Source organism: Oncorhynchus keta, unplaced genomic scaffold (genome assembly GCF_023373465.1).
Source record: "Oncorhynchus keta strain PuntledgeMale-10-30-2019 unplaced genomic scaffold, Oket_V2 Un_contig_3731_pilon_pilon, whole genome shotgun sequence".
Lineage (NCBI taxonomy): Eukaryota > Metazoa > Chordata > Actinopteri > Salmoniformes > Salmonidae > Oncorhynchus > Oncorhynchus keta.
The window spans coordinates 36957-61766 of record NW_026287399.1 but is presented as its reverse complement, the minus strand read 5'-3'; the positions used below and the strand labels follow the sequence as shown (position 1 = coordinate 61766).

Genomic DNA, 24810 nt, shown 5'->3' with positions numbered 1-24810 from the left:
CTACTGTCCTACAAAGACAAACAGCATCTATACAAACAGCCACCTGAACTACTTACTTTCCTACATAGACAAACAGCATCTACACAAACAGCCACCTGAACTACTGTCCTACAAAGACAAACAGCCACCTGAACTACTGTCCTACAAAGACAAACAGCATCTACACAAACAGCCACCTGAACTACTGTCCTACAAATACAAACAGCATCTACACAAACAGCCACCTGAACTACTGTCCTCCAGAGACAAACAGCATCTACACAAACAACCACCTGAACTACTGTCCTACAAAGACAAACAGCCATCTGAACTACTGTCCTACAATGAAAAACAGCATCTACACAAACAGCCCCCTGAACTACTGTCCTACAAAGACAAACAGCCACCTGAACTACTGTCCTACAATGAAAAACAGCATCTACACAAACAGCCCCCTGAACTACTGTCCTACAAAGACAAACAGCATCTACATAAACAGTGAATCTGAGAAAAATGGCTTTAAAGTTTGTTTCCTAGTCCATGCATGTCAGCCATGACCACTGGTATGACCTATGACCCCTAAGTACTGATACTACACTCTGCCTTGGTCTGACCTTAAACAGCTGTCTGGGTAATGAAACAGCAAAGTGCAGCATCTAGAAATCTAAATGTGTTTATCCAGATTTATTGTTGTTTTTCTGTTTGATGGAAACAGTTTGAGTTCTAACTACATTCCAACTGTATTTAATGGTGTTATGTAGTTGTGTTGTCATGTTGTATTGTAGTAACCCTCAACTGTATTTAATGGTGTTATGTAGTTGTGTTGTCATGTTGTATTGTAGTAACCCTCAACTGTATTTAATGTTGTTATGTAGTTGTGTTGTCATGTTGTATTGTAGTAACCCTCAACTGTATTTAATGGTGTTATGTAGTTGTGTTGTCATGTTGTATTGTAGTAACCCTCAACTGTATTTAATGGTGTTATGTAGTTGTGTTGTCATATTGTATTGTAGTAACCCTCAACTGTATTTAATGGTGTTATGTAGTTGTGTTGTCATATTGTATTGTAGTAACCCTCAACTGTATTTAATGGTGTTATGTAGTTGTGTTGTCATGTTGTATTGTAGTAACCCTCAACTGTATTTAATGGTGTTATGTAGTTGTGTTGTCATGTTGTATTGTAGTAACCCTCAACTGTATTTAATGGTGTTATGTAGTTGTGTTGTCATGTTGTATTGTAGTAACCCTCAACTGTATTTAATGGTGTTATGTAGTTGTGTTGTCATGTTGTATTGTAGTAACCCTCAACTGTATTTAATGGTGTTATGTAGTTGTGTTGTCATGTTGTGAATGTTGTATTTTAGTATGCCTAACCCTCAACATATTCTGGTGATAGTACCTAAGACCTCAACATTTTCTGAGAGAGACAGAGACAAGACACAGAGACAGCAACAGAGGAATAGGATATGACGGAGAGAGACACCAGACGAGACACAGAGACAGCAACAGAAGAATAGGATATGATGGAGACACCAGACAAGACACAGAGACAGCAACAGAGGAATAGGATATGACGGAGAGAGACACCAGACAAGACACAGAGACAGCAACAGAAGAATAGGATATGACGGAGAGAGACACCAAATAAGACACAGAGACAGCAACAGAAGAATAGGATATGATGGAGACACCAGACAAGACACAGAGACAGCAACAGAAGAATAGGATATGACGGAGAGAGACACCAAACAAGACACAGAGACAGCAACAGAATAGGATATGATGGAGACACCAGACAAGACACAGAGACAGCAACAGAAGAATAGGATGTGATGGAGAGAGACACCAGACAAGACACAGAGACAGCAAAAGAATAGGATATGATGGAGACACCAGACAAGACACAGAGACAGCAACAGAGGACACAGAGAAAGTGATGGAGAGAGACAGAAGAATAGAGTTCCAGACAGTTGTAGAATGTATGCCAAGGCACATTGTAAGAGCTGTAAAGAGAGAGGGAGGGAGAGAGAACAGGCAGAACCTGATATGTAAATTAGCAGAGCAAATGAAACTCACTTTTGACGACCTGATGATCATTCCAGACTTTCTATTGAGAGATAAAAGGTAAGACGACGATTGTTGTGTGTATTCATATAGTTGATGATATTGTTATGTGTATTCATATAGTTGATGATATTGTAATGTGTATTCATATTGTTGATGATATTGTTATGTGTATTCATATAGTTGATGATATTGTTGTGTGTATTCATATAGTTGATGATATTGTTGTGTATTCATATAGTTGATGATATTGTTGTGTGTATTCATATAGTTGATGATATTGTTGTGTGTATTCATATAGTTGATGATATTGTAATGTGTGTTCATATAGTTGATGATATTGTTATGTGTATTCATATAGTTGATGATATTGTTATGTGTATTCATATAGTTGATTATATTTCTGGTGGACAGTGTTATAATAGTCCTACTCTCCTTAAATGTTTTTGATATAAATTAGATGTGTGGGGTGAATTTGTTCTGTGCCCATCTGTGTGCCCCAAGGTGATCACTCCTACACTATCTAGAATCTGAAAGGTTTCTTTGGCTGTCCCCATAGGAGAACACTTTGTAGAACCCTTTTTGGTATAGACTAGGTACTAGGAACCCTTTTGGGTTCTTGAAGAACCCTTTCCACAGAGGGTTCTGCATGGAACTCCTTTGTTCCATGAAGAACCCTTTCCACAGAGGTTCTGCATAGAAGCCAGGAGAATTCTACCTGGAACCCAAAAGCGTCCTCTTATGGGGACAGACGGAGGACCTGTTTGGAACCCTTTAGTCTAAGAGTGTACTGTATCATAGGTCTATAGACCAGGGTGATCTCCTACTGTATCATAGGTCTATAGACCAGGGTGATCTCCTACTGTATCATAGGTCTATAGACCAGGGTGATCTCCTACTGTATCATAGGTCTATAGACCAGGGTGATCTCCTACTGTATCATAGGTCTATAGACCAGGGTGATCTCCTACTGTATCATAGGTCTATAGACCAGGGTGATCTCCTACTGTATCATAGGTCTATAGACCAGGGTGATCTCCTACTGTATCATAGGTCTATAGACCAGGGTGATCTCCTACTGTATCATAGGTCTATAGACTTGTCTTCTCAAAACAGACTTAAAAAACAACAAGCAACAAACAAACATTTTCTCTTTCTAAACTACTGTTAACACTTTTTACTCAGGGAGGTATTTTGTGTGAAAGAGACAAATAAATATTGTGGAAAGACTAACAACTTACACTTCCTCAAAACAGGTTGTGTGTCATTAGTGCCATTTAAAACTGTTGGCATACCAAAAACACCAACATAGAAATAGGAAAACTAGAACACCCCCCTGTAGTCATGCCTTGATCTACAACACCATAGAGAACCAAGGGCTCTCTGTGGTCAGGGCGTGACAGCAACATTTTAAAACTGTTGGCTGTGGAGTAAACTAATGAATACAACCCAGGTTGTTGCCTCTTGACTCGGCATGTTGATACCTGCCTGATGCTGAAACCTGATTGTAGCCTGAGAGGTAAACTATGATACTAGCCAGATATACTGGTTTTCTAAAGTTAGCCAACTTCAGTTAGCTTCACATTCCAGCTCAGGCCTCATCCATCAGAATATACAGAACAGAACAGAAAATATCTCAATGACTTGACATGTTCTGGTTGTGAATTCAGGCTACAAGTTGAGAATCCTGCCAGGGATTATTGTAAAGTGTGTAGAGACATTACATGTCTGGTGTAATGTTAGTGATAGTGAAGTAAAACACTCCTAACAGTAGATAAATTAAATGTATGGTGTAATGTTAGTATAGTGAAGTAAAACACTCCTAACAGTCTACTTCTACTGGCCTGTCTCCTGGTAGACAGGTTGGTGTCAGTTTAATCATACAACATGGAGCTGACTGGACGTGGTCAAGTCAAATTCAATATATCAATATTCATATATTATAGTTCTACATTTAACATTTCAGATGATAATGTAATTGTATCATAGTTCCTCTATAGTGTAGTGAACCTCTACATTTCATATGATAATGTAATTGTATCATAGTTCCTCTATAGTGTAGTGATCCTCTTGCATGTCATATGATAATGTAATTGTATCATAGTTCCTCTATAGTGTAGTGATCCTCTACATTTCATATGATAATGTAATTGTATCATAGTTCCTCTATAGTGTAGTGATCCTCTACATGTCATATGATAATGTAATTGTACCATAGTTCCTCTACATTTCATATGATAATGTAATTGTATCATAGTTCCTCACATAGTGTAGTGATCCTCTACATTTCATATGATAATGTAATTGTATCATAGTTCCTCTATAGTGTAGTGATCCTCTACATTTCATATGATAATGTAATTGTACCATAGTTCCTCTATAGTGTAGTGATGGTGCTGCTAGTGAAATAAAACATTAAGAGACAGAATACAGGCGGTGGAGTTTGCACAAAGTTTACGTACAACAATATATTGATATAGGTAGACTGAGCATAGAGCTAAAGGCTATAACCACGGGGAAGAAACTATTCAGATTGGGGTCTATAACATCCAATCACAGAGGTTTACAGCAGCTGACAGTTGCAACTTCATTGCTAATAACTCAAACTTCCCTTTTCAGATAAAGACATCATCTCTGTACAGATGTAGGATCTGAATTTGATCACCCTGTTGCAGGAAAACTAAAACTTGCAGTGTATTTGATGTTTTAAAAGGCTTCTGAATTTTGTCATTTCCACTTTCCACTTTAAAATGTTAATTATAATCCACATCATTTTTAAGCTTCAGTAAACTGTCTCAAATTAAGATCCTACATCTGTAGCAAAACACCTGTCTTTCATGTGTTCTCCTTTGACCATTTGACATCTTTTATTTACTGTTGTTTAGGCTGGTTGAATGAGTTGTCTATGAAAGCTACTTCATCTGTAAGAAAACAGGCGTCTGCACCAGTGACTGTAAGTTATGTGATTTCATATGAAATTAAAAGTATGTTTGTAGCCTACGAGTTATAAAATGGCTGTTGAAACTGTGACACATATTTCTCAGTACATTAGAAGTCGGATAAATGTGTTGAGACGTAGGAAAGATGGGCAAACTCTCGTTGGTCTTGGCTTTCTACACACTATTATAAGGTTAGTCGATGTCAGACATTCAATAGTCAGAGTAGGTTGGAGTTATGATCACTTATCATGCTGACAAACCTGATGGTCTCTGTGAACTGATCTGAACAGGTTTAGACTGGTCATCTATGATATGTAGGTTATATACAGTACATTCTCTGTCCTGCTACTGGTAGCTGAGGTATAGGCCTTGATCTGCATATCACTAACAAACTACTATTATACATTATAACCAAGTCTACTTTACATAATATAACATCTACATATCACTAACAACCCACTACTAGACATTATAACCTAGTCTACTTTACATAATATAATATATCACTAACAACCCACTACTATACATTATAACCTAGTCTACTTTACATAATATAACATCTGCATATCACTAACAACCCACTACTATACATTATAACCTAGTCTACTTTACATAATATAACATATCACTAACAACCCACTACTATACATTATAACCTAGTCTACTTTACATAATATAACATATCACTAACAACCCACTACTATACATTATAACCTAGTCTACTTTACATAATATAACATATCACTAACAACCCACTACTATACATTATAACCTAGTCTACTTTACATAATATAACATATCACTAACAACCCACTACTATACATTATAACCTAGTCTACTTTACATAATATAACATATCACTAACAACCCACTACTATACATTATAACCTAGTCTACTTTACATAATATAACATATCACTAACAACCCACTACTATACATTATAACCTAGTCTACTTTACATAATATAACATCTACATATCACTACCAACCCACTACTATACATTATAACCTAGTCTACATTACATAATATAACATCTACATATCACTAACAACCCACTACTATACATTATAACCTAGTCTACTTTACATAATATAACATCTACATATCACTAACACCCCACTACTATACATTATAACCTAGTCTACTTTACATAATATAACATCTACATATCACTAACAACCCACTACTATACATTATAACCTAGTCTACTTTACATAATATAACATCTACATATCACTAACAACCCACTACTATACATTATAACCTAGTCTACTTTACATAATATAACATATCACTAACAACCCACTACTATACATTATAACCTAGTCTACTTTACATAATATAACATCTACATATTACTAACAACCCACTACTATACATTATAACCTAGTCTACTTTACATAATATATCTACATATCACTAACAACCCACTACTATACATTATAACCTAGTCTACTTTACATAATATAACATATCACTAACAACCCACTACTATACATTATAACCTAGTCTACTTTACATAATATAACATCTACATATCACTAACAACCCACTACTATACATTATAACCTAGTCTACTTTACATAATATAACATATCACTAACAACCCACTACTATACATTATAACCTAGTCTACTTTACATAATATAACATCTATATATCACTAACAACCCACTACTATACATTATAACCTAGTCTACTTTACATAATATAACATCTACATATCACTAACAACCCACTACTATACATTATAACCTAGTCTACTTTACATAATATAACATCTACATATCACTACCAACCCACTACTATACATTATAACCTAGTCTACTTTACATAATATAACATATCACTAACAACCCACTACTATACATTATAACCTCGTCTACTTTACATAATATAACATCTACATATCACTAACAACCCACTACTATACATTATAACCTAGTCTACTTTACATAATATAACATCTACATATCACTAACAACCCACTACTATACATTATAACCAAGCCTACTTTACATAATATAACATATCACTAACAACCCACTATTATACATTATAACCTAGTCTACTTTACATAATATAACATATCACTAACAACCCACTACTATACATTATAACCTAGTCTACTTTACATAATATAACATATCACTAACAACCCACTACTATACATTATAACCTAGTCTACTTTACATAATATAACATATCACTAACAACCCACTACTATACATTATAACCTAGTCTACTTTACATAATATAACATCTACATATCACTACCAACCCACTACTATACATTATAACCTAGTCTACATTACATAATATAACATCTACATATCACTAACAACCCACTACTATACATTATAACCTAGTCTACTTTACATAATATAACATCTACATATCACTAACAACCCACTACTATACATTATAACCTAGTCTACTTTACATAATATAACATCTACATATCACTAACAACCCACTACTATACATTATAACCTAGTCTACTTTACATAATATAACATCTACATATCACTAACAACCCACTACTATACATTATAACCTAGTCTACTTTACATAATATAACATATCACTAACAACCCACTACTATACATTATAACCTAGTCTACTTTACATAATATAACATCTACATATCACTAACAACCCACTACTATACATTATAACCTAGTCTACTTTACATAATATAACATCTACATATCACTAACAACCCACTACTATACATTATAACCTAGTCTACTTTACATAATATAACATATCACTAACAACCCACTACTATACATTATAACCTAGTCTACTTTACATAATATAACATCTACATATCACTAACAACCCACTACTAGACATTATAACCTAGTCTACTTTACATAATATAATATATCACTAACAACCCACTACTATACATTATAACCTAGTCTACTTTACATAATATAACATCTACATATCACTAACAACCCACTACTATACATTATAACCTAGTCTACTTTACATAATATAACATATCACTAACAACCCACTACTATACATTATAACCTAGTCTACTTTACATAATATAACATATATCACTAACAACCCACTACTATACATTATAACCTAGTCTACTTTACATAATATAACATATCACTAACAACCCACTACTATACATTATAACCTAGTCTACTTTACATAATATAACATATCACTAACAACCCACTACTATACATTATAACCTAGTCTACTTTACATAATATAACATATCACTAACAACCCACTACTATACATTATAACCTAGTCTACTTTACATAATATAACATCTACATATCACTACCAACCCACTACTATACATTATAACCTAGTCTACATTACATAATATAACATCTACATATCACTAACAACCCACTACTATACATTATAACCTAGTCTACTTTACATAATATAACATCTACATATCACTAACACCCCACTACTATACATTATAACCTAGTCTACTTTACATAATATAACATCTACATATCACTAACAACCCACTACTATACATTATAACCTAGTCTACTTTACATAATATAACATCTACATATCACTAACAACCCACTACTATACATTATAACCTAGTCTACTTTACATAATATAACATATCACTAACAACCCACTACTATACATTATAACCTAGTCTACTTTACATAATATAACATCTACATATTACTAACAACCCACTACTATACATTATAACCTAGTCTACTTTACATAATATAACATATCACTAACAACCCACTACTATACATTATAACCTAGTCTACTTTACATAATATAACATATCACTAACAACCCACTACTATACATTATAACCTAGTCTACTTTACATAATATAACATCTACATATCACTAACAACCCACTACTATACATTATAACCTAGTCTACTTTACATAATATAACATATCACTAACAACCCACTACTATACATTATAACCTAGTCTACTTTACATAATATAACATATCACTAACAACCCACTACTATACATTATAACCTAGTCTACTTTACATAATATAACATCTACATATCACTAACAACCCACTACTATACATTATAACCTAGTCTACTTTACATAATATAACATCTACATATCACTAACAACCCACTACTATACATTATAACCTAGTCTACTTTACATAATATAACATATCACTAACAACCCACTACTATACATTATAACCTAGTCTACTTTACATAATATAACATCTACATATCACTAACAACCCACTACTATACATTATAACCTAGTCTACTTTACATAATATAACATCTACATATCACTAACAACCCACTACTATACATTATAACCTAGTCTACTTTACATAATATAACATATCACTAACAACCCACTACTATACATTATAACCTAGTCTACTTTACATAATATAACGTCTACATATCACTAACAACCCACTACTATACATTATAACCTAGTCTACTTTACATAATATAACATATCACTAACAACCCACTACTATACATTATAACCTAGTCTACTTTACATAATATAACATATCACTAACAACCCACTACTATACATTATAACCTAGTCTACTTTACATAATATAACATCTACATATCACTAACAACCCACTACTATACATTATAACCTAGTCTACATTACATAATATAACATCTACATATCACTAACAACCCACTACTATACATTATAACCTAGTCTACTTTACATAATATAACATCTACATATCACTAACAACCCACTACTATACATTATAACCTAGTCTACTTTACATAATATAACATCTACATATCACTAACAACCCACTACTATACATTATAACCTAGTCTACTTTACATAATATAACATCTACATATCACTAACAACCCACTACTATACATTATAACCTAGTCTACTTTACATAATATAACATCTACATATCACTAACAACCCACTACTATACATTATAACCTAGTCTACTTTACATAATATAACATCTACATATCACTAACAACCCACTACTATACATTATAACCTAGTCTACTTTACATAATATAACATCTACATATCACTAACAACCCACTACTATACATTATAACCTAGTCTACTTTACATAATATAACATATCACTAACAACCCACTACTATACATTATAACCTAGTCTACTTTACATAATATAACATCTACATATCACTAACAACCCACTACTATACATTATAACCTAGTCTACTTTACATAATATAACATATCACTAACAACCCACTACTATACATTATAACCTAGTCTACTTTACATAATATAACATCTACATATCACTAACAACCCACTACTATACATTATAACCTAGTCTACTTTACATAATATAACATATCACTAACAACCCACTACTATACATTATAACCTAGTCTACTTTACATAATATAACATCTACATATCACTAACAACCCACTACTATACATTATAACCTAGTCTACTTTACATAATATAACATATCACTAACAACCCACTACTATACATTATAACCTAGTCTACTTTACATAATATAACATATCACTAACAACCCACTACTATACATTATAACCTAGTCTACTTTACATAATATAACATATATCACTAACAACCCACTACTATACATTATAACCTAGTCTACTTTACATAATATAACATCTACATATCACTAACAACCCACTACTATACATTATAACCTAGTCTACATTACATAATATAACATCTACATATCACTAACAACCCACTACTATACATTATAACCTAGTCTACTTTACATAATATAACATCTACATATCACTAACAACCCACTACTATACATTATAACCTAGTCTACTTTACATAATATAACATCTACATATCACTAACAACCCACTACTATACATTATAACCTAGTCTACTTTACATAATATAACATCTACATATCACTAACAACCCACTACTATACATTATAACCTAGTCTACTTTACATAATATAACATATCACTAACAACCCACTACTATACATTATAACCTAGTCTACTTTACATAATATAACATCTACATATTACTAACAACCCACTACTATACATTATAACCTAGTCTACTTTACATAATATAACATATCACTAACAACCCACTACTATACATTATAACCTAGTCTACTTTACATAATATAACATATCACTAACAACCCACTACTATACATTATAACCTAGTCTACTTTACATAATATAACATCTACATATCACTAACAACCCACTACTATACATTATAACCTAGTCTACTTTACATAATATAACATATCACTAACAACCCACTACTATACATTATAACCTAGTCTACTTTACATAATATAACATATCACTAACAACCCACTACTATACATTATAACCTAGTCTACTTTACATAATATAACATCTACATATCACTAACAACCCACTACTATACATTATAACCTAGTCTACTTTACATAATATAACATCTACATATCACTACCAACCCACTACTATACATTATAACCTAGTCTACTTTACATAATATAACATATCACTAACAACCCACTACTATACATTATAACCTCGTCTACTTTACATAATATAACATCTACATATCACTAACAACCCACTACTATACATTATAACCTAGTCTACTTTACATAATATAACATCTACATATCACTAACAACCCACTACTATACATTATAACCTAGTCTACTTTACATAATATAACATATCACTAACAACCCACTACTATACATTATAACCTAGTCTACTTTACATAATATAACATATCACTAACAACCCACTACTATACATTATAACCTAGTCTACTTTACATAATATAACATCTACATATCACTAACAACCCACTACTATACATTATAACCTAGTCTACTTTACATAATATAACATCTACATATCACTAACAACCCACTACTATACATTATAACCTAGTCTACTTTACATAATATAACATCTACATATCACTACAACCCACTACTATACATTATAACCTAGTCTACTTTACATAATATAACATCTACATATCACTAACAACCCACTACTATACATTATAACCTAGTCTACTTTACATAATATAACATCTACATATCACTAACACCCACTACTATACATTATAACCTAGTCTACTTTACATAATATAACATCTACATATCACTAACAACCCACTACTATACATTATAACCTAGTCTACTTTACATAATATAACATCTACATATCACTAACAACCCACTACTATACATTATAACCTAGTCTACTTTACATAATATAACATATCACTAACAACCCACTACTATACATTATAACCTAGTCTACTTTACATAATATAACATCTACATATTACTAACAACCCACTACTATACATTATAACCTAGTCTACTTTACATAATATAACATCTACATATCACTAACAACCCACTACTATACATTATAACCTAGTCTACTTTACATAATATAACATATCACTAACAACCCACTACTATACATTATAACCTAGTCTACTTTACATAATATAACATATCACTAACAACCCACTACTATACATTATAACCTAGTCTACTTTACATAATATAACATCTACATATCACTAACAACCCACTACTATACATTATAACCTAGTCTACTTTACATAATATAACATCTACATATCACTACCAACCCACTACTATACATTATAACCTAGTCTACTTTACATAATATAACATATCACTAACAACCCACTACTATACATTATAACCTCGTCTACTTTACATAATATAACATCTACATATCACTAACAACCCACTACTATACATTATAACCTAGTCTACTTTACATAATATAACATCTACATATCACTAACAACCCACTACTATACATTATAACCAAGCCTACTTTACATAATATAACATATCACTAACAACCCACTATTATACATTATAACCTAGTCTATTTTACATAATATAACATCTACATATCACTAACAACCCACTACTATACATTATAACCTAGTCTACTTTACATAATATAACATATCACTAACAACCCACTATTATACATTATAACCTAGTCTACTTTACATAATATAGAATCTACATATCACTAACAACCCACTACTATACATTATAACCTAGTCTACTTTACATAATATAACATCTACATTTTACTAACAACCCACTACTATACATTATAACCTAGTCTACTTTACATAATATAACATCTACATATTACTAACAACCCACTACTATACATTATAACCTAGTCTACTTTACATTATATAACATCTACATATTACTAACAACCCACTACTATACATTATAACCTAGTCTACTTTACATAATATAACATCTACATATCACTACCAACCCACTACTATACATTATAACCTAGTCTACTTTACATAATATAACATCTACATTTTACTAACAACCCACTACTATACATTATAACCTAGTCTACTTTACATAATATAACATCTACATATCACTAACAACCCACTACTATACATTATAACCTAGTCTACTTTACATAATATAACATCTACATATCACTAACAACCCACTACTATACATTATAACCTAGTCTACTTTACATAATATAACATCTACATATCACTAACAACCCACTACTATACATTATAACCTAGTCTACTTTACATAATATAACATATCACTAACAACCCACTACTATACATTATAACCTAGTCTACTTTACATAATATAACATCTACATATCACTAACAACCCACTACTATACATTATAACCTAGTCTACTTGACATAATCTAACATCTACATATCACTAACAACCCACTACTATACATTATAACCTAGTCTACTTTACATAATATAACATATCACTACCAACCCACTACTATACATTATAACCTAGTCTACTTTACATAATATAACATATCACTAACAACCCACTACTATACATTATAACCTAGTCTACTTTACATAATATAACATATCACTAACAACCCACTACTATACATTATAACCTAGTCTACTTTACATAATATAACATCTACATATCACTACCAACCCACTACTATACATTATAACCTAGTCTACTTTACATAATATAACATCTACATATCACTACCAACCCACTAATATACATTATAACCTAGTCTACTTTACATAATATAACATCTACATATCACTACCAACCCACTAATATACATTATAACCTAGTCTACTTTACATAATATAACATCTACATATCACTACCAACCCACTACTATACATTATAACCTAGTCTACTTTACATAATATAACATCTACATATCACTACCAACCCACTACTATACATTATAACCTAGTCTACTTTACATAATATAACATCTACATATCACTACCAACCCACTAATATACATTATAACCTAGTCTACTTTACATAATATAACATCTACATATCACTACCAACCCACTAATATACATTATAACCTAGTCTACTTTACATAATATAAAATCTCTTACTTGATGCATAAAACCTTTCTGAATGGATCAATGATTTCTCCCTCAGGTTAATTAACAGTGACTTATTGTTAATACCAACAGTTACCGTGGAGATTAAATGTCACAACTACGTTTTCATGTGATGCATTAAATCATCTGATTGTTTCTATGTCTGTTAGTAAATGTTTTATAAGAGAAAATTAATAAATGATAACATTTAACATTAAATAATTACTGTGTTAACCACAACCAACATGCTGGATCTCTGTTTAGGGGTCAGTGCTCTAAAATGAGTCTCTCTGGGGAGAGAAAGGAGGGTGGCCCTGCCTCTAAAATGAGTCTCTCTGGGGAGAGAGAGGAGGGTGGCCCTGCCTCTAAAATGAGTCTCTCTGGGGAACATGACACCAAAGCTAAGAGGTGAGATGACAATTTTTTTATATCATTATTATGAGTTTATTTCCAAAATGTTCACATTTGTTTATTAATCAGAAATGGTTGCTTATGGGTACCTTCAATATTACTGTTCTCAGATTTTTAACAAATAGATTTGGGATGGGTATATATATACATATATATATATACCCATCTAAAATCTCTCTCTATATATATATATATATATATATATATATATTCACATAGCTATCTTAATTAAGATGAAAGCACTTACTGTAAATCGCTCTGGATAAGAGCATCTGCTAAATCAGGGGTCTCAATCCGGGGTCTGTGGAGGTACTACAGGGGTTCTCAATCCGGGGTCTGTGGAGATACTGCAGGGGTTCTCAATCCGGGGTCTGTGGAGGTACTGCAGGGGTTCTCAATCCGGGGTCTGTGGAGGTACTGCAGGGGTTCTCAATCCGGGGTCTGGGGAGGTACTGCAGGGGTTCTCAATCCGGGGTCTGCGGATGTACTGCAGGGGTTCTCAATCCGGGGTCTGTGGAGGTACTGCAGGGGTTCACAATCCGGGGTCTGTGGAGGTACTGCAGGGGTTCTCAATTCGGGGTCTGTGGAGGTACTGCAGGGGTTCTTAATCCGGGGTCTGTGGAGGTACTGCAGGGGTTCTCAATCCGGGGTCTGTGGAGGTACTGCAGGGGTTCTCAATCCGGGGTCTGTGGAGGTACTGCAGGGGTTCTCAATCCGGGATCTGGGGAGGTACTGCAGGGGTTCTCAATCCGGGGTCTGCGGATGTACTGCAGGGGTTCTCAATCTGGGGTCTGTGGAGGTACTGCAGGGGTTCACAATCCGGGGTCTGTGGAGGTACTGCAGGGGTTCTCAATTCGGGGTCTGTGGAGGTACTGCAGGGGTTCTTAATCCGGGGTCTGTGGAGGTACTGCAGGGGTTCTCAATTCGGGGTCTGTGGAGGTACTGCAGGGGTTCTCAATCCGGGGTCTGTGGAGGTACTGCAGGGGTTCTCAATTCGGGGTCTGGGGAGGTACTGAAGGGGTTCTCAATCCGGGGTCTGTGGAGGTACTGCAGGGGTTCTCAATCCGGGGTCTGTGGAGGTACTGCAGGGGTTCTCAATCCGGGGTCTGTGGAGGTCCTGCAGGGGTTCTCAATCCGGGGTCTGTGGAGGTACTGCAGGGGTTCCTTGGCACCCTGACTGTACTCGTTGCAATGTTAGACATTTGATAGAATTTCCACATGACACAACCACTTTGCCTTCTCTTAATGATTACCTAATATAATGGAATGCATCTTTTAGACAATATAACCGTTATATCAACACTTCCGTTGATCAACACTCTTCACTTCCGTTTAACAATTCTAAATATCTTTGGCATAGAAGGTATCAAGTCCCTTGCCAATAATGTTGCCCACAACGTTGCATACAATGTTCATTTTCATCAAACACATATTACAACCTAGATGCCTTCAACTGCCCCATTTACAGCCATGCACAATTTAGGATTATTATTTAACAACATGATGTTGTGTCCAAAGGGAGAACTTGAAATAACATGATGTAGATAATTAAATCATCAGAAGAACAACGTGTTTATTATTATACACTCTTAGAACAGAAGGTTCCTTCTAGAACCAAAAAGGCTTCTATCACTTCCTTAATATATGGAAGCACTAAAACATTATATATATATTTTGGTTCAGTGAAGAAGAACCTCTAGAGTTCTGATCAACAGAAAGTTAATGTTTAGAGGATGTGAATCAAGCAGCCTTCCAGTCATCAGATCACTTCTGGTGAAGGTTAATGTTTAGAGGATGTGAATCAAGCAGCCTTCCAGTCATCAGATCACTTCTGGTGAAGGTTAATGTTTAGAGGATGTGAATCAAGCAGCCTTCCAGTCATCAGATCACTTCTGGTGAAGGTTAATGTTTAGAGGATGTGAATCAAGCAGCCTTCCAGTCATTAGATCACTTCTGGTGAAGGTTAATGTTTAGAGGATGTGAATCAAGCAGCCTTCCAGTCATCAGATCACTTCTGGTGAAGGTTAATGTTTAGAGGATGTGAATCAAGCAGCCTTCCAGTCATCAGATCACTTCTGGTGAAGGTTAATGTTTAGAGGATGTGAATCAAGCAGCCTTCCAGTCATCAGATCACTTCTGGTGAAGGTTAATGTTTAGAGGATGTGAATCAAGCAGCCTTCCAGTCATCAGATCACTTCTGGTGAAGGTTCATGTTTAGAGGATGTGAATCAAGCAGCCTTCCAGTCATCAGATCACTTCTGGTGAAGGTTAATGTTTAGAGGATGTGAATCAAGCAGCCTTCCAGTCATCAGATCACTTCTGGTGAAGGTTAATGTTTTAGAGGATGTGAATCAAGCAGCCTTCCAGTCATCAGATCACTTCTGGTGAAGGTTCATGTTTAGAGGATGTGAATCAAGCAGCCTTCCAGTCATCAGATCACTTGGTGAAGGTTAATGTTTAGAGGATGTGAATCAAGCAGCCTTCCAGTCATTAGATCACTTCTGGTGAAGGTTAATGTTTAGAGGATGTGAATCAAGCAGCCTTCCAGTCATCAGATCACTTCTGGTGAAGGTTAATGTTTAGAGGATGTGAATCAAGCAGCCTTCCAGTCATCAGATCACTTCTGGTGAAGGTTAATGATTAGAGGATGTGAATCACGCAGCCTTCCAGTCATCAGATCACTTCTGGTGAAGGTTAATGTTTAGAGGATGTGAATCAAGCAGCCTTCCAGTCATCAGATCACTTCTGGTGGGTTTTTTCCCGGCCCGGGATTTGAACCAGCCACCTTTTGGCCACAGCACCAACTCCTCAGCTGCTGGGTGAAAGCCTGAGTTAATCAGCCAAAATGAAGACAAAATGCTGTGCAGACATAAATGGTATGACTTATTATAATTATTATACATAAATCACTGCCAAAAGCACAAGACATACTGTTGCATGTAGGTCTACATTATTTATTGATTGATCATATAGAAATATCAAACATTATTTTTACCTACTGCAATGCAATTACATGTGGCTCAGGAACCACTGACTCACTGCATTATTCTATAGTATTATAGTACACCTGCTGTTAACTCTTAACTACTTAGGACACCTGCTGTTAACTCTTAACTACTTAGGACACCTGCTGTTAACTCTTAACTACTTAGGACACCTGCTGTTAACTATTAACTACTTAGGACACCTGCTGTTAACTCTTAACTACTTAGGACAGTTGCTGTTAACTCTTAACTACTTAGGACACCTGCTGTTAACTCTTAACTACTTAGGACACCTGCTGTTAACTCTTAACTACCTAGGACACCTGCTGTTAACTCTTAACTACTTAGGACACCTGCTGTTAACTCTTAACTACTTAGGACACCTGCTGTTAACTCTTAACTACTTAGGACAGCTGCTGTTAACTCTTAACTACTTAGGACACCTGCTGTTAACTCTTAACTACTTAGGACAGCTGTTTTTAACTCTTAACTACTTAGGACACCTGCTGTTAACTCTTAACTACTTAGGACACCTGCTGTTAACTCTTAACTACTTAGGACAGCTGCTGTTAACTCTTAACTACTTAGGACACCTGCTGTTAACTCTTAACTACTTAGGACACCTGCTGTTAACTCTTAACTACTTAGGACAGCTGCTGTTAACTCTTAACTACTTAGGACAGCTGCTGTTAACTCTTAACTACTTAGGACACCTGCTGTTAACTCTTAACTACTTAGGACACCTGCTGTTAACTCTTACCTACTTAGGACACCTGCTGTTAACTCTTAACTACTTAGGACACCTGCTGTTAACTCTTATCTACTAGCTCACGAGGTGGGACTAGAGACCTCATGCATAGCTTTAATTTAATATGGTGACCCACAGTGCTAAACCTTAAACATTTTCTGGTCATGGTTAAGCATATTTGTTTTCAGAAAAAGGTATACAACCTAAACAAAACCTGTCCTCTTTTTCAAGATGAGGCCGATTTAAACAGCCAGAAGACATTTTTTAATTAAGAAATAACACTTGTTTTGACTACTTGTTGTTTCTAAATGGCTGCTGGGTAATTTGATAAGCATCGAAATGTTCGTTCGTAGACATCGGATTGAGTGAAAGCTGCGCAGTTTCACTGAGTTAGAAAACAAATGGACAGGTCCAGCTCATTGATTTGTAGATCTGACGCAGTTGCTATTTCAGATTATGAGCCTAGCAGGTGTCGTGAATGAAATATGTAGTACACAGAAGGCCACAGGGAGGAGCAAGAGACCTATAAACCCATAATGTTTTTTACCTTAAAATCCCTGAACCTAACAATCAATCAAATGTATTTATAAAGACCTTTTACATCATCATCTAACACTATGTATTACCTATTTTAGCATTAACCTTAACCCGAATTATTTTAGAAACTGTTTATAGTAATAATATTGTTAGTAAATACCATTATGGTACTAAATAGCACTGATTATTTTGTTAATCAAAACCTGTCTCAGCATTTTGCTGTTTTTGTTTTGTTATGTTATTGCAAGGCAGAACACTTGATCAACGAGCCACATGTTTTATTTTTCAAATGTGGTTTGAACTGGATGACCAAGTAACTTCTATGTGAAAGTCCAGCAGTTGGCTTGAGATATGTGGGGCAGGTTAGAGATCTAAGGAATTAACCAAAAAAATACACTTTATTTCTCAGCAGTCCCACCAACGTCTGTAGGTGAATTAATAACTTTTCATTGCAACATGTCCGATAGATGGGAGCATATGACCACGAAGCATCAGTTATAGTCTACAAGCAGCAATATGATGGACCACGAAGCATCAGTTATAATCTACAAGCAGCAATATGATGGACCACGAAGCATCAGTTATAATCTACAAGCAGCAATATGATGGACCATGAAGCATCAGTTATAGTCTACAAGCAGCAATATGATGGACCATGAAGCATCAGTTATAGTCTACAAGCAGCAATATGATGGACCATGAAGCATCAGTTATAGACTACAAGCAGCAATATGATGGACCATGAAGCATCAGTTATAGTCTACAAGCAGCAATATGATGGACCATGAAGCATCAGTTATAGTCTACAAGCAGCAATATGATGGACCACGAAGCATCAGTTATAATCTACAAGCAGCAATATGATGGACCACGAAGCATCAGTTATAATCTACAAGCAGCAATATGATGGACCATGAAGCATCAGTTATAGTCTACAAGCAGCAATATGATGGACCATGAAGCATCAGTTATAGACTACAAGCAGCAATATGATGGACCATGAAGCATCAGTTATAGTCTACAAGCAGCAATATGATGGACCATGAAGCATCAGTTATAGACTACAAGCAGCAATATGATGGACCATGAAGCATCAGTTATAGTCTACAAGCAGCAATATGATGGACCATGAAGCATCAGTTATAGTCTACAAGCAGCAATATGATGGACCATGAAGCATCAGTTATAATCTACAAGCAGCAATATGATGGACCATGAAGCATCAGTTATAGTCTACAAGCAGCAATATGATGGACCATGAAGCATCAGTTATAGTCTACAAGCAGCAATATGATGGACCATGAAGCATCAGTTATAGTCTACAAGCAGCAATATGATGGACCATGAAGCATCAGTTATAGTCTACAAGCAGCAATATGATGGACCATGAAGCATCAGTTATAGTCTACAAGCAGCAATATGATGGACCATGAAGCATCAGTTATAGTCTACAAGCAGCAATATGATGGACCATGAAGCATCAGTTATAGACTACAAGCAGCAATATGATGGACCATGAAGCATCAGTTATAGTCTACAAGCAGCAATATGATGGACCATGAAGCATCAGTTATAGTCTACAAGCAGCAATATGATGGACCATGAAGCATCAGTTATAGTCTACAAGCAGCAATATGATGGACCATGAAGCATCAGTTATAGACTACAAGCAGCAATATGATGGACCATGAAGCATCAGTTATAGTCTACAAGCAGCAATATGATGGACCATGAAGCATCAGTTATAGTCTACAAGCAGCAATATGATGGACCATGAAGCATCAGTTATAGACTACAAGCAGCAATATGATGGACCATGAAGCATCAGTTATAGTCTACAAGCAGCAATATGACCATGAAGCATCAGTTATAGTCTACAAGCAGCAATATGATGGACCATGAAGCATCAGTTATAGTCTACAAGCAGCAATATGATGGACCATGAAGCATCAGTTATAGTCTACAAGCAGCAATAGACCATGAAGCATCAGTTATAGTCTACAAGCAGCAATATGATGGACCATGAAGCATCAGTTATAGTCTACAAGCAGCAATATGATGGACCATGAAGCATCAGTTATAGTCTACAAGCAGCAATATGATGGACCATGAAGCATCAGTTATAGACTACAAGCAGCAATATGATGGACCATGAAGCATCAGTTATAGTCTACAAGCAGCAATATGACCATGAAGCATCAGTTATAGTCTACAAGCAGCAATATGATGGACCATGAAGCATCAGTTATAGTCTACAAGCAGCAATATGATGGACCATGAAGCATCAGTTATAGTCTACAAGCAGCAATAGACCATGAAGCATCAGTTATAGGCTACAAGCAGCAATATGATGGACATAAAATAGCAGCAACCACAGACTATATGTCCCATGATTTTCTAAAATGGTCTCATTACTTTAGTTTGCTGTATATCTCCTATTTGGGCTGTGTTGCTTTTGGGTGAGAAAAAAGTGACTATAGCAGGTATTGAATCCCAGGTAAATAATCACTAGTCAGAACCTCAACCTTAGAATAAATGCATTATAAAAATCATCTTAATATCTGATATTGCGAGTAAACAACCTCAGAATAGAAAAGACAGAGTACGTTTCCAGCCCGTCAATAAATGACATCACACAACCCAGCAGTTGGCAAATCGCACATTTTACACCGGGATTTGAACCAGCCAACTTTAGGCCACAGGTCCAATTCCTTAGCCACTGGGTGAAAACCTGAGTTAATCTTGGGGAATAAACATGAGTTAATCTGCCAAAATGAAGACAAAACGCTTTAGAGACATACATGGTATCACTTGTTATACATAATTATTATACATAAATCATTGCCAAAAGCACAAGACATATATTATTAATGGATTGATCATATCAAATATCAAAACATTATTTATAGATTGATCCTATCAAACATCGAAACATTATTTTAACTACTCCAAAACAATTACATGTGGAGCAGGAACCACTGACTCACTGCATTATTCTATAGTATTATCAAGACACCTGCTGTTAACTCTTAACTACTTAGGACACCTGCTGTTAACTCTTAACTACTTAGGACACCTGCTGTTAACTCTTAACTACTTAGGACAGCTGATGTTAACTCTTAACTACTTAAGACACCTGCTGTTAACTCTTATCTACTAGCTCACGAGGTGTCCTAAATATCTGCCGACTAGGTGGGACTAGAGACTTCATGCATAGTTACCCACCCACTTATACCCATATGTGTAAAATGTCTTTATTCTCAGCACTTATACGACCAATGTTCTACTCTGAGACACTGTGTGAACATGGTCCCAGATCTCAAAATATTGAATGTTTGTTTAACATAATAATAAAAAATGAATATTACTAATGTAACCCACTGTAAAGACTGGGTTTAGTTGATTGTGTTCCACTGCTCATGTCCGCATTCTGGAACTGTCCGCGTCCCCGTACAGAACTGTCCGCGTCCCCGTACAGAACTGTCCGCGTCCCCGTACAGAACAGTCCGCGTCCCCGTTCGGTGTGGCGCCAAGCCGGTTACGCGCAGAGTGGACTGAGGTGATCTTGGGGAATAACTACAGAGTTTGTTTTAGTGTTGAGACACCGAAGTTTATTGTTCAATTTGCTTTTTTCTTTACGGTCAGGGACAGTGTGAGTGTAGCCAGATCCTTTTCACTCTCTATCCTTGTTTCATTTTGTGGTTCACTGGATTCATCATCGAGACGAGGGACAGACGAACGACCTGCTAGCTAGTCGGTACAGCTCGGTAAGCTAGCTAGCTACTCTACCAGCAGCATCCTAGTTACCATAGCTACTCTACCAGCAGCATCCTAGTTACCATAGCTACCACTACATCATCACCGGCTGTCTGCATTTCTTGTGGACCGATGGAGCTCCCCGGTTGTTTCTTCCACCTGTTAAATCCCGGTGAGACTTCTCCCCCTCTCGTTGACGGATGCTGGCTACCTCTGTCCGGTTCTCCTCTCTTCACTAGATGGACGGTAACTTTAGTGTTTAAACCCTCTGTGTCCAAGGACCGAACTTTTGAATATTATTTTCAGGGCGCCTCAATAGCAGGTATTGAACCCCGGGTAAATAATCACTAGTCAGATCCTCAACCTCAGTAAACATTCATTATAAAATTCATCTTAATATCTGATATTGTGAGTAAACAACCTCGAAAGTGCGTCTTCCAGCCCTCCAATAAATTACATAATTCAATCCTCCCGGTTAGTAAATTTACCTCAACATCCCCCGGAGAAGCAGAGTAACGACACCAGCCTTTTAGCGGGGCTGACAGACTGACTACAACGCTCGCGACGCTAAATGAATTCCGTCATAAAAAATGACACACTGCTCGCGCCATTAACTAACGTCTGGAAGTCAGTTCTATTTGTGAAACTCTTCTTATGTTTCCCCATCTGAGCTCAGAGTAGATGAGAGATGTAATGTTTGTCTCTGTTGTGTTGAAGCCCAATCAAGCAGGAGAGACCAGCCTCCCCTGTTCCCAGCTGTGTGTCCATGAAGAGTGACCAGTCTATGCGTGAACCTATAAACTTTAGAGAGGGAGACTTTTCTACTGAACAAAGGTAAGAAGAACTCATGGGTCCTGGTCAGTGAGTTAAACAACACTGTCTCTAGTCATTTCTCCTCCCATTTTCCCATTTATTGTTGTTGTTTTCATAATCCATAGGCTAATCATTTTGTCTATTTTCATAGTCCTAAAACAATATTAAACAAACACAACATTCCCTCCCTGTGTGTGTGTGTGTGTGTGTGTGTGTGTGTGTGTGTGTGTGTGTGTGTGTGTGTGTGTGTGTGTGTGTGTGTGTCTGAACTCCCTGGATGAGGAGATGTAATCTCTATTCTGGTTGCCTAGTCACTTATACCCCTACCTACATGTGGATATTACCTCAACTACCTGGTACCCTGCACATTGACTCAGTACTATTTCTCCTAATAGCCTCATTATTACCTCAACTACCTGGTACCCTGCACATTGACTCAGTACTATTTCTCCTAATAGCCTCATTATTACCTCAACTACCTGGTACCCTGCACATTGACTCAGTACTGGTACTCCTTATAGTCTCATTATTACCTCAACTACCTGGTACCCTGCACATTGACTCAGTACTATTTCTCCTAATAGCCTCATTATTACCTCAACTACCTGGTACCCTGCACATTGACTCAGTACTGGTACTCCTTATAGTCTCAGTATTACCTCAACTACCTGGTACCCTGCACATTGACTCAGTACTGGTACTCCTAATAGCCTCATTATTACCTCAACTACCTGGTACCCTGCACATTGACTCAGTACTGGTACTCCTTATAGTCTCAGTATTACCTCAACTACCTGGTACCCTGCACATTGACTCAGTACTGGTACTCCTTATAGTCTCATTATTACCTCAACTACCTGGTACCCTGCACATTGACTCAGTACTGGTACTCCTTATAGTCTCAGTATTACCTCAACTACCTGGTACCCTGCACATTGACTCAGTACTGGTACTCCTTATAGTCTCATTATTACCTCAACTACCTGGTACCCTGCACATTGACTCAGTACTGGTTCTCCTTATAGTCTCATTATTACCTCAACTACCTGGTACCCTGCACATTGACTCAGTACTGGTACTCCTTATAGTCTCAGTATTACCTCAACTACCTGGTACCCTGCACATTGACTCAGTACTGG

The 24810-nt window shown here is 35.7% G+C and overlaps 1 protein-coding gene and 2 long non-coding RNA genes across 10 annotated transcripts in view; 2 read left to right on the top strand and 1 right to left on the bottom strand.

Annotated features, from left to right (window-relative positions):
* The first annotated feature begins 2049 nt into the window (after positions 1-2049).
* LOC127924144 (NACHT, LRR and PYD domains-containing protein 12-like) overlaps positions 2050-24810 on the top strand; it is a 49578-nt gene continuing 26817 nt past the window's right edge. The window contains 4 exon segments of the mRNA XM_052508589.1: positions 2050-2103; positions 4929-4996; positions 14687-14830; positions 23576-23692. Coding sequence (XP_052364549.1) covers positions 14703-14830; positions 23576-23692 — 245 coding nt within the window. The 5' untranslated portion in view covers positions 2050-2103; positions 4929-4996; positions 14687-14702.
* LOC127924147 (uncharacterized) lies at positions 15109-17691 on the top strand. Of its 6 annotated transcripts, XR_008116928.1 has the most exons (4): positions 15109-15247; positions 15458-15807; positions 15878-17161; positions 17283-17473. It is a non-coding gene; the product is annotated as an uncharacterized LOC127924147 (long non-coding RNA). The 6 variants fall into 6 exon arrangements; XR_008116927.1 differs by lacking the exon at positions 17283-17473 and adding an exon at positions 17527-17691 and having other exon boundaries at positions 15109-15807; XR_008116926.1 differs by having other exon boundaries at positions 15109-15527.
* Positions 17812-18570, bottom strand: LOC127924146 (uncharacterized). 3 transcript variants are annotated; one of them, XR_008116924.1, is made up of 3 exons: positions 18351-18570; positions 18141-18290; positions 17812-18020 (listed from the first exon to the last, which is right to left on the bottom strand). It is a non-coding gene; the product is annotated as an uncharacterized LOC127924146 (long non-coding RNA). The 3 variants fall into 3 exon arrangements; XR_008116923.1 differs by having other exon boundaries at positions 18141-18260; positions 18321-18559; XR_008116925.1 differs by having other exon boundaries at positions 18141-18200; positions 18321-18559.